We start from the raw sequence: 12,398 nt of genomic DNA, 5'->3' as shown, positions 1-12,398 counted from the left end.
TAGCAAACTAAAGCAGTGCTAAGTTTAGCTATTTTTGAAACAATCATGTGCTGGAGCAAACTTCTGTTTACACTGAAGAAATGAGGAGATATTTACACCAACTCCCTGAATTGTGGAGCATCAGAATCTGTCTCTAATGGTTTTTATTTGCCCAACTCTAGTTGGATCGATTTGGCTGTTTACAGTTTCTCCCTCTCTCATCCCTTTTGTCTTTTTTCTAATTTAGTGTTCCCAAACCATGGACAGGGGTCTGAGTGTGTCTGCTGCGCTTGCATCTTTGCCCTCCTCCCTACTCTCCATCACTGTCCATTGATGTTTTTCCCCTCCCTTCTTCTCTTGTCATCCTCTCTCCTTCTTTGGTTGGTGTTGGAAAAAGAGCTGCATGCCTCCACACTTCTAGACAAGACTGATGGCTCGTCAATAGCATTAGCCAGCATTGCAGGCCTCACTGGTGTAGAACCAAATCGATAAGGCTCAGTAAAAAGTCTTATAGTTGTATGCAGTCCATTTCAGCCATTTCTCACGCTACCGCGCAAGTTTTTGGAAGCATTTGGAAATCATAGATTTACTTTATTCCCCCAAATTCTGTTTTTACATCTTTTAAATTAATTAATTAATTAGTTCATTTTCTATTCTGTTTAGTCCCTTTCGGGGTCATGTGGCTGCCGTAGCCTATCCCGGCCTCTTTTCAATTCTTGAAGTAATAATAGAGTCCACTTGAGTCTCTCAGTCTCCAATGAATTTTGTTTTCCAAAGTCCAGCCAGGGCCATTTTGTGTAAAGGATATAAGTAGCATATAGGAAAATGTAGACACAGGTTCAACAGTAAAAAAAAAAAAAACAAGAAAATGAATAATGTATTCATGAGTAGTCATCTAGCAGTTGTTTTTATTGAAAGTAAAATACAAAAAAAACTACAGAAAAACATCAAATTCAGCCAATGTTAATCAAGAACAACTACACTAAGTGTCCAATTTGTTTGGGGTCAATCTTTAACCTTTCTGTTGCCAAAGCGAGGTACCTTTTGCCTTTGATCAAGTCTAAGTTGTTGTTGATTGGACCCCAAATTTCTTGCAAAATTTAAGGCAGACCACTAAAGATCCTCAGTTACCAATGAAAGACCTCTGTCTTTGAGATGTTAAGTTGTAAAGGACTTTTCTCTTATCTAGCTGTGAGACAGGTAGGGATGTGTGATAACACTGTCAGGTCATCTGAGAAAAAAAAAAAAAAAAAAAAACTTCACAAAACTGGGAAATTTATGTTTCGCGCAGATGGTTCGAGACAGAAGTTATAAAAAAAGAAAAAAACTCACCTTGGAACCAAACTTTAATTTTGTTGAGTGTAGTCTTATGACCTCCTCGACCTAAACACTCAAGCCTGTTTAGAATAGTTATTGATGCATTTGCCAAAAGAAAGAAAAACGCTGAAGGTTGGTGTTTTTGAATCAATTAAAGTTAGCATTGCGGACAAAGAACCTTCACCTCGGCTCACACCTTAAATAAGTCTATAGTTAAAAAATAAAGTAAAAATGATTTAAAGACTGTCAGACCTTGTTGCTGAAACTTGATATTTGTTTGTGATCTGACTCCCGGTGGTGAGGCAGCAGGGATTTATTTTATCCAAATCTCTTATGAGATCCCATTTGATCTTCACTTTCACGTCGTTTTTGTTTCAACAGTTTCATTTTTTTAAATTATTATTTATATTTATTCAATCATAATACATTCTTAAATTTAAGGACAATCATCTAAAAGATTGATTGTTCCAACTCAAAGAAAAGTTCTTCAAGAGAAATGGAAAAAAAAAACCTTTATGATTTTATTCCTTCCAGGTTCTGTCACCAGTGCCTCTTTATTTTGATTTCAACGCATAATCAGAAAGTAGTACTTTGTCCTTCATTCATCCCTACAGTGACCATCTAACTAATTTGCTAACTACTGTAGCACCGTCTCCTCATGCCAGAACATCTTTTAATAACTCTATTAATCTAATCGTCCACTAATTGGTCAAGATAGCCTTTTCCCTGATGATTTTTATCGTAGTCTAATTAAAAAGCTCTAGGAAATGTGCTGAAATCACTGTGTCTCCTTAAAATGGCTTGACTGACACTTTTTTGTGCTGCTATATCTGTACATTACAGATGACTCAATGTATTTGGCTTAAATAAAGCATAACATAGAGAGCAGTTTTACGAGTCAAAGGTTCATTAAAAAAAAGGAATGTCAAAATGCCAGTCACTGATAAATCTTTAATATAAAAATTGTACAAGAATTTTGATACAAATTACAAGAGGTATTCGGACAAAATATGAATAAAATTCCATTTACATCCCAAAACCCTTATGCATTTTATGCAAAAACCATGGACAGTTATGATACAGAGACAAATACAAGAAAAGCTAATAAGAAAAAAAAAACGCACAGTCCTTTAAAAAGTTTTTTTTCTTCCTTTTTTTACTGTCCACATATGGGGAACACCTCCTTAAGTAACATACAGTATGTTCAAAGTGACACAAAGCTCCTTTGCTCTTTTGGTTCTTTGCAGTGCGATTTTGTAGCCATGCAACGTTGTTGAGTGCCAGCGCTGTAGGATAGGCTTTACAAAGACAAAAACAAATGCATTGGGATACACAAACACATGAGATATGGTAGAAGTTTAAGTTTACTACCTCTCAAAACGAAATGCTTTAAAAATGCAAAACATTTGGAAAACAGAATGGCAAACACTTTGAGGACCGTTATTTCTTTTTTTTTTATAATGTTTCCCATATTCCAGTTAAAACTGATGAGGGTATTTTGTTTAGACACAAATCTACTTTTATTTCTGTCTGCATATTTTAAATTTAAGAAAAGTACCTCACTTTGACCTATAAGCTACATTGACTGCATGCAGTGTCACCTCATCCTCATGGTATACTCACTCATTCTGTGACAGGAAGGAAATGGACACCAACTAACAAGACAGACATTTTCCAGCCCTCTCCCTCTCAGTAGGTTAAACAGAATATAAGTGATAAATGCAGCTCCGATCAAATATTTAAGATTTGATCCTGAAGAATGTCTTCCATCCAAAAGCACAGCTGATATGTAGCAAAATGAAGCCTGACCTGGAGAAGTTAGAAACAATAAAACGCGAAAGCTAGTTTTGAGGAGGAAGGATGTCATCTGTTGAAGGGTGTCTGGAGTGTAAATACCTGCATGTGGCCTTTTCACTGCATAAGAGAGTCAGGAGGATTCTGACTCTGTTTTTCCCTTTCTATCCTGCATCAAGTGATTAAGTTTGATTCTTTCAAGCAATCCCGTTTTTCTGTTTGATTCTCAACTCAAAGTGTTAATTTGTTGAATGTTTTTTTTTTTTTTTTAGTAAGATATGTTGTCTTCTAAAGCTTTAATTCTGCTCATTTAAAAACCTACCTGGACCATAGTAGAGTCGGTTTATTGTAATACCGTTTTACCTAAAAATGTCATATTTCTATGTAAAGAATTTTACACTAAAATGTATTTTTGGAAGATTTTTGTATTAGTTTTTTTTTCCTTTTACCTGCTCTTTTTCAAAATAAATTTAACAAACTATATTAATTCATTTTGAGTTTAAAATTGAATCTGTCATTTTATCACCATAATGGCTGTGTCAAACATAGCAATTACTAACAAAAAAATTGCTATTCTTTTCTGAACAGTTGTTTTTTCTAATTAAACTAAACTAATATCTCATCCTCAATAATTTAACTTGACAGCGTAGAAAAACTGAAATGTAATTTACGACCAAAATCACATTTCACATTTTAACTATATTAAACTCGTTTTCAATTCTTGTTAGGCCAAAATATGCAGAATTCAGTATGTCTGATCACATCAACAGTCAACTGATCGAAAATGAGAGAAAAAAATCAGAATGCCTTATTTTATAGTTTATCCCAAATCATCAAATGACCTGAGGCCGAATCATTATATTCCTGGTGTGTGTGCCTCCCTGCTACACTTCAGGTTCATGCTTTGCTGGTCCAACCTAATCAGACTGCTGCTATAAAAAGACAAGGTTTTCATCTAAACACCTACAAGTTTGGGAACTGCCTAAAATGACTTAATTTACAAATTAAGTACTGCTCAAAATTAAAAATGTATTTGTGGGATTTAAAAACAATCTGATTATGCTGTTGTCATCTTTTTGTTTCTACAGTCATGTTATTGAACAAAAAGGATTATTTTCTGTGTATAGCTTGGTCTCAGTTAACTAAGTGAGCAGAAGAGAGTGATCTCAGGTTTGTCTTCCAGAGCTTGTTCCTCTGTTGTGTGTTACGGAGACAGCTGTCAGCAGGGTTCCTTTTTTTTTTTTGTGCCAGAATACGGGCCTGAGGGAGCGAATGAGTGAATGAGGCAGCGAGCAGCTCAGTGAAACTCACTCCAGGGAGAAGGCTGGGGTTCCTGTACTCAATTTTCCCTTCACTTGGGATAAACAGGCAATTACCCATCCTTCTTTTTTTTTTTTTTTTTCCAATGCCATGGCTGTCTGCTGAACTTGAGCATACAGTATTAGAGTGCGTCCCTGTAGGATCTGCACTGTGGCGTGTGGACTAGGCAAGGGAGTGGAAACGAGGGAGGCAGACGTTAAATGACTGAGCTCTGACAGAAAAAAAACAGGAAAACACAGGCAAAAGGAAGGATGAGAATTAAATTACAATTTTAAATTACAATCTTCCCAGTAGGAGAATAAGCACACATGGAAAATGAAGAGATGAATTGATTTTAACTTAATTGACTGAGTGAAATTAAATTGTTCATAGCGCACCATGTCTTTCCTTTCTTTCTTTTCTTCTTCTGTCAGTGTCACAGTCCTGTCAGCACCTTTGACGCCTGGCAGTGTAACGATGTGACATGTGAGTTATTAGACAGAAGAAGCTGGGATGGCGGGACGCCTCCAGGTAACAGGGAAGCGGCACATTTTTAATGATTGTTCCTGTCATCCTTTCCTCCCTAGTCAGCCCTCCGCCTCTGCAACGTTTCCATCAGCCTCAGCCCTCACTGTCCTGCCCTCTCATCTCTACAAAAAAGACAACTAAAAACTGCATGTGTTTCGAGTTTGTGTATTTAAAAAGCATTTAATAAAATAGGTTGTGTCTTTACAGCATAATGACTAAAGGTTGAACTAAGAGAAATGAAACTTGGATGGAAGGTGATGTGAATACTGTACAGCACACCGCATAACACTGCATATGTTCCCGCTGCGGGTAGCACCAGTTGAGGAAAATATCTTCTTTTGAAGTAGCACATGGCGGATACACTGATAAACAAGTCTAACTGATTAACAATGTCAGATTTTTTTTTTGTCTTTTCACAATGTTATTGTTTACTGGACAAAACGTCTCAATGAAGATATATCACCCTCTAATAAATACCCTTTCCCTTGGCTAGTTTGTCCAATAATTTGAAATATTTGTACCGTGAGTCAGCGATTGGCACTTTCAAAAAAGAAAAATGGCAATATTTTAATTAAGTGTGTCTAAAAGGGGGCACCCAGCAATGCTAACATCCAGCAAATTTTCACAGCAAAACTTTTAAGACTCAAGTGTCTGAGATTGATCAAAACGGGCGATATGACCCTATCGCTTAGTCACACTAAAAGAGCTTGATTTTAAACACTCGTATTTTGGTCACAGTTGAAGGATTTTTTTGTTCCTTTTTTTTTTATAGTTACATACATAAGTTGAAGCACAGTTTTCCGCAATGTTGACTACATTTTGTAACAACAGTTAGACTGACTTGATTATTATCAAAATCTTTCGAAGCTAATTTCTTAGGACATTTAAAGCTTCGTACACACCGGACGTGGGTTTTTGAACGTGCTTATGGTGTTCATAGCCCCCAAGTTCAGCGACTCGGGGGCTAGGTATCCCTCCACCAGTAGGACAATTCGCGTGGGTCAAAGAAAACATGCATTTCTTCACATGGGTGTGCACTGAAGCACTGAAGTTTATACTTAAGTGTAAGTAATTAGTTTTTGTTTTTGCATGGGTTTTTAAAGTCATAAATCCGATCTTATGTATTTTTGAGCGGTGGCATCTACGCACTAACATAGATAACCGACGACTATAGATGATGTCATCGGGCAGTCGAATTTGAAGACACTATTTTCTTCCACATCCCTCTCCTTGGATGTATACATTTAGGGATAGGGAGAAGGCATATGGGTAAGAAAGCCATTTGCATGTGGCCTTGGTACCAAATAACTTCGACTGGGCATAAACCACATTTAATATTTTCTCCTTCACAATTGAATTTCAAATGATGGCATTTCCGTCTTTTAAAAAGGACCCTACCCATACGTCACTTCCAAACCTGGGTCCCGGATTGTTCACTTCAACTGGTTTATTTTCAATTTCCGCACGTTTTGTACATAGAGCCCACAAACAGACTTAGAAATGTGTGTAGCGCATGTAAGCATTGCATAAATGCATGTTTACATAGACCTGTGAGTGGAAGCCGTCACTCGAACTTGCGTTTCCGAGCCCGGTGTGAACGTAGATTAAGAGTCATGGGGCAAGATCTCTTCTGTTAAGTACTTTATGTCTCGAAGCTGTGTTTAAAATTACGCATGTGCAAAAAAAAAAAGAAGAAAAAAAAAACTGGCACAAATATCTTAAAGGCAGTGTCACCTCCCTTGGCACTGTAGCCACCAATGACCTTGAGAAACACCTACATTTTCAATAGCAAAAGTCATCTTTATAATAATATTACACATCCCCTTTTATAGATGCAAAGTGCAAAAAACTGAATTGGTATACTTAAGCTCATAAACATAACAGACAAAAAAAATTATAGAAATACAGAGAATGATATCAGTGTTGGAGCCTAAAAAAGCATGCCGGCAAACTCTGAATATTTAACAAGCACTTAAAACAAGTCACATGATATTCGTTTTTTCCCCCATAGGACTCAATTTTAAACTCTTTGTCAACGCGAACATAAATGAGTCAAGCTTTTTAAGATGCTACCTCTTTCTTGCCTACAGCTGAAGTATTGTACTTGGCTGTAACATAAAAACCATAAGGAGAGAAAAAAGAAGCAAACAACCATCAACACAACTCTCACAACAAAAGCCTCTTGGGACATTATTTACATATGAAGCTGTCATGCTTTTGTAAGGGGTTTGTTTAAAAGGTATAATTACACAAATACAACGAGAAGATTTTCTTTTTTTCAATACTATAGTTTCTGCAGGCAAACTCACAAATGAGAGTTTGAGTGGGTTCTTTGGAGATGGATGTACACAGAAAGGTAGAAAAGAACAGGTAAAGGGAGCCTATGACGTAAAACTTTTTTTTAATACAAAGCATACTCCATGCCTATGAATTTTATCCTTTTCTTCCAGATGAGGAAAAGTCAATGTTTGCAATGATAAACTGCATTTAGAGTTAAATAACTTTATAAATGGAGATAAAAATGTCTTGACTTACAAAGTAGTAAGAGCAAGGAAGAATACAGGCATGTTGCTTGGATTTGATGGTCCTGTGCCGAAACTAATAGCTAATTAGAGGAGAAATAAAGATGAAGGATGAGGGGATGAGTGGGCAGACTGACAGGAGGGTTGAGTTGCAAGTCATTTTTCAGTCTACTATTGTAGAGAAGGGCATGTTTTTATGGAGGTTGGGGTTTTGAGAGTGTCTGTTCCGGCTGCGCACAGAGCTGAACACCATGTTGCAACCTGGGATTTTGCACTTGTGCATCTCTCGCAGGTGCACAGTCTTGTAGTGCACTCGCAGGGTCCCTTTGTTGCTGTACATTTTGTGGCAGATGTTACAGAGGATCCCACCACTGCTGCCATTACTGGCCCCCATGGATGATAAGAGGAATGGTGAGGAAGGACCCAAACCCTCACCTCGTCCTTCTCTTACTTCTCCAGTTTCATCCTGATGTCCCCCTTCGCCCCGGTCCTCGGCCCGCTGAGAGTAGTCCTCTCCGTCGCTGTTGCCCTCCTCTTCCTGTTCTTCAATTTCTTCCTCAAGGTCATCTAATAAGATGCCTTCATCGCTGCCCTCTTCTGACTCATGTGAGGAGTGGACGCTGCTGCTAGATTGAACACTGGATGTGGTGCTCAGGTCCAACACCATGTAATCATCTGGCTGGCCCTGCAAGAAGCCATTGGCGTGGCGGCTTTTAAGTTCTTGGTGTAGAGAATGGTGAGGGTATTCATTGCTCATAACGGAATGGCCATTGTGGGGCAGACCAGGGAACCGTAGGCTGGCGGCTCCGATGCCAAGTCTGGTCAAGGGGTCCAAGCCTGTATGGTGCCCACCATAGATCTTGGCCAGCAGCTCAGCTTGCAGGTCCTTAGGCAGTGGCGTGAGTCGGGGGTCCAAGACAATGTCATCCAGTTCTTTGGTCAGCAGTTTTCGGTGCAGGTTGATGTTGGAGCTGTGCCTAATATGAGAGGACAGTCAGTATATGATACATAGCTACGTCTTAGATACCAACAACCATTTAAAAATATAAAATTATATTTTTTCATTTATATCAGATCATTTTTTAATAATGTTGGTCTTCCAGATACAAAAACACTTCAAGAAAGAGACATCCATCCTGTAGCTTTCCTCTGAGAAAGTGCAATAACATAGCAACGAGACAGAGCATCCTGCTAGTGTTTACGTCTGTCAGCATGTCTGCTCTGCACAGCACTCAAATCCAATAGACTCTGACTCAATTAAATACTCCACCATATTGAATGGGAGTTTATCAATTGATTCGAGCAGTGGTAATGTGATAATCGAGGGGAACTGGATAGCATATTAGCTCTAGGCCCTGACAGCGTTCTTGCATTTATTCTCTATTGGAGGTGGCTTAATCGAGCACCTCAATGAACATGTCTTTATGTAGCACTGGATTCAATTGAGATGGACATTTTTTTTCCAAACACAAGGAAAGCTGTATCACTCGAGGTGTCACAGCCCAAAACAAAGTCAGCAACCAAAGCCATGCTTAAGCCAGAAAACATTTAGTTAGCACACGCAGCCATGCTAAAGGTGCAAGGTGAAATGAACTTAAATTGTAGATCATTACCTTTTTTACTTCATTTATTAATTATGATTTTAAAAAAATGGAGGGGGGGGGTGTACACTACACATGACACAATAGAACAGCACAAAAAAAATACCTAAAACAAAACGTAAGATGCCAATGACCATTGTCAAGTTCGACATATGCAAGGCCTACTTCTATCCCATTGGTTCATCAAATCAAGTGACAACAATGTGCAAACTTTAAGAGCCTTTAGTATGAAGGGTTTCCATGCAGGGAGGGCACATGTGTGTAAAGCAAACCAAATGACCAAAAAAAAAAAAAAAGGCATCCGTATTAGGACGGGCAAAAAAATGGAGTCACAATGGATTGTAGAGCTTACCAGCAGTGGCAGGGTTGATGCAGTCAAAAAGGGTCCCTTTCCTTTAATTATTTACTTCCCTATCCGACATTGTCCTGCAAGAGGTAGAAATACATTCATTTGAGGGACCCTTTTCTGTGAACCAAGCAACCAGGAGCCCGTCCACTCGAGCATCGTCAGCATTGTGGGAAGGGAGCGTAACAAAAACGATTAATCATGAATGCATGTGTGCTTGCACTCATTAATGTTTATTTATGTTTACTTGATTGTCTGATAAAGCAGGATTTTAAAAAGACATAATCGTTTCTAATATTTCACCATTAACTTGTGAACAAAGGGTGTCACTGATTTACTGTCAGTGGTGCAGCATTTTTGGGTGAGTGCACATTGCCATGTTTCTAAAAATCCTTTCTTGCGTTTCTAGGGAAACATATTTGATTTGGGGGCACACATTTACTCTGTCATGGTCTGGATGCTGTCGATGATGCTCAGGTAGGCAGGTCCATAGTAACATGTCTCCAACTGTAAAACAACACCTTCTCACTGCTAATAAGCTCTAAAATAACAATGTCTTCCTACTAAAGTCAAACATGCTAAACAACATGCTGTAAGTAGTCAAAAGTATTTTAAAAAAATGTTACTCCAAATTTGTAACACATAAAAAAAAGAAAATAATCCCAACTATTATTGCAAAATAAAATAATGAATGATAAAATTGGCTACATGTTACATTATTTAGATGTTATTTTATATGAAGTGGGGAAAAAGCTCATTTATGGTCATTATAATTAAGACTGTTATTCAGTCTCTGTGTTGGCGGTACTTCCTTTCCCTGCACAATCAAAATAAGCTAACTGTATCCAAACACAGAGGACATAATGCCCTCGTCCTTTCATTTATCAGATTTAGACGTTCTGCCCCGTTTTTCACTCCCTTCCATCCCTCTACCTCTATCACTCCTCTTCAGTATGCTATTCAGCGTGTTCTGTCTTTTCAGCCCCCCCCCAACACACCTCCCTCTCAACAGTACCTCCCTGTTGGCCAGTAATGTGGCTGGCAAACTAATTTGACAGCCTCATCTTCGTCCAAAAGATGGGGGAGGCCTCCAGAGAGGCCATTTTTGACTGTGCAGAGGAGGCAGAGTGAGAGTGTGCCTGTCCCAACTGGCGTTAATCATCTTTAGGCTCATCTGATGGCCCTTGCCCTTGCTTTTGTGTCGGTGTGAATGTGTATGTATATATATCCACACCTGTGTATGTCATCTAAATGACTCATAATGTGTAAATGAGACGGAGGGGCTGGCTGAATCAGACTGACACCAGAGGTTCTTTGTCTTTCCTGTCATTTCGGGTGGGTTATGAGGTTTTGGGTGTGTGTGGGAGGACAGGAACTTTAGTAACATTTATCATTCTTTTACCATTATATCTATTTTGCATTGTTTCTGCCTTTTAGGAAGGCACATTTTTAAATTATTAAGGATTTTTAAAAAGCTGTGATTCAAAATTATTTGCAAGCCTTTACCATTTTTTTTCCTTTTGAAGCATTTTAATTGGAGTCAGGTTTGATTATATAAATATTCATTTATTTATTTGTATTCCATGCAATGAGAAACACTCCACTAAACCATAAAAATGGAGGGAAAACGTATTTTTTATCTGTGTTTTTCATTCAGCACTTATGTTAAATAAATGTTTTCCACCGTGTTCTCTATAAGAGCTGCATGTCCTTTGTTTACACGGAAACAAACAGAGCTGACTGGATAGCAGAGGAGTCAGCTCCACATGGCGTGAGGGGATCAAGAGAAAAGGAGGAAGACGGAGAAAGGAAGGACAGGGGAGGAAAGAGACTCTAACATAATTAACCTTCATTCTCTCCCTTTTCAGTGGCCCATGCAGGGACCACGGACTTTGCGCGCCTGCACCCAGGGAATTTGAGAATAGCAAGGCCACCTGCTTACAGTGGCAGCAAAGAAATAACACACTGGGGTGAAGGTTAAAAGAAAAGTTGGACAGGATAATAAACATATGATAAACAAGGAAAGTTTTGTCACAATAAAGAAGAGCTATTATAACGAAGACTAATAATAGTGATAAATAGTGGAGAACACCACTCTGGTACTTTATCATGCAGCCTCTACATCGCTCGTGTTCACTTCCCAAAATAAATATGCAATTATTTACCACTGTGCAGAAGTCAGCCAAGAGGCTTAGGGAAACCACTTCACTGTACACAGTAAAACACACACATGCTTAAACTGCTCTCCGTTTTCTACTGAAAATACTCACATTACACGCCTGCTTCAGGGCAAAGAAAATTATCTGCTTTTGTAGAAGTGTATGCGGTCTGCGTAAATGTTCGGATGTGGAAGGAATTTAGGGGTATTCATACAAAATATGTTCCCGCTGAGATATCAGCAACTGGTTGTTTTCTTCCTTAGATCACCTCCCCCTCCAAAAAAAAAGAAAGGAAAGCCTTTCATGCAGCCCTTTTGCCTTTTTTTTCTTTCTTGCTGGACATATCAGATAAGAACAGGACATTCCTGATTCTTGATGACATATAGCAGCAGGCAATTAATCAAAATGTAATTGTAAAACATACACTCACATCATAGTTGGCAAATAAATCTATTCTGGAGGAAGACTAGATCAAGTTTACAAGCAATAATTGTTCATTTTTCATTTTGTGCAAGTGTCCGTGCCGTTTCCCATTAAATGCACCGATGAAAACAAAGCAAAAAAATTTGTTGTAATTTATTTTTTCATTAATGATACTCAAACTCTTATTATGTCATTAGAGGATTATACAGACACAGATTTGATGGGAGCACATCTTGTGTACTGAGTCATCTGAAAGCCACAGGATTCCATGATTCCACTGTCTGTTGTTTTGCTCCCTGTTTGAGCCTGCAGGGCAGTAATATATGCCCACACACCGCAGTGAAATGTAGGTGAAAAGTAGGTATTATAGTATTATAGTATAATATATATATATTATACTATAATACTAATATATAATAATATATATATA

General features: G+C 38.2%; 1 protein-coding gene across 4 annotated transcripts in view; it reads right to left on the bottom strand.

Annotated features, from left to right (window-relative positions):
* Window positions 1-2,227: 2,227 nt before the first annotated feature.
* The window catches only part of LOC101155255 (zinc finger protein basonuclin-2), a 90,840-nt gene continuing 80,669 nt past the window's right edge, over window positions 2,228-12,398 (bottom strand). For 3 of the 4 annotated variants that reach the window (XM_004065927.4, XM_020703675.2, XM_023960194.1), the window contains one exon: window positions 2,228-8,416. In XM_004065927.4, the coding sequence (XP_004065975.2) occupies window positions 7,603-8,416 (814 nt within the window). In that variant the 3' untranslated portion in view covers window positions 2,228-7,602. Of the gene's footprint in view, window positions 8,417-9,392; window positions 9,467-12,398 lie in introns of all 4 variants that reach the window. The other variant, XM_020703682.2, reaches the window with a different exon arrangement.

Source organism: Oryzias latipes, chromosome 1 (genome assembly GCF_002234675.1).
Source record: "Oryzias latipes chromosome 1, ASM223467v1".
NCBI lineage: Eukaryota > Metazoa > Chordata > Actinopteri > Beloniformes > Adrianichthyidae > Oryzias > Oryzias latipes.
The sequence above is the reverse complement of the archived record's forward strand: the minus strand, read 5'-3'. Positions and strand labels throughout refer to the sequence as shown.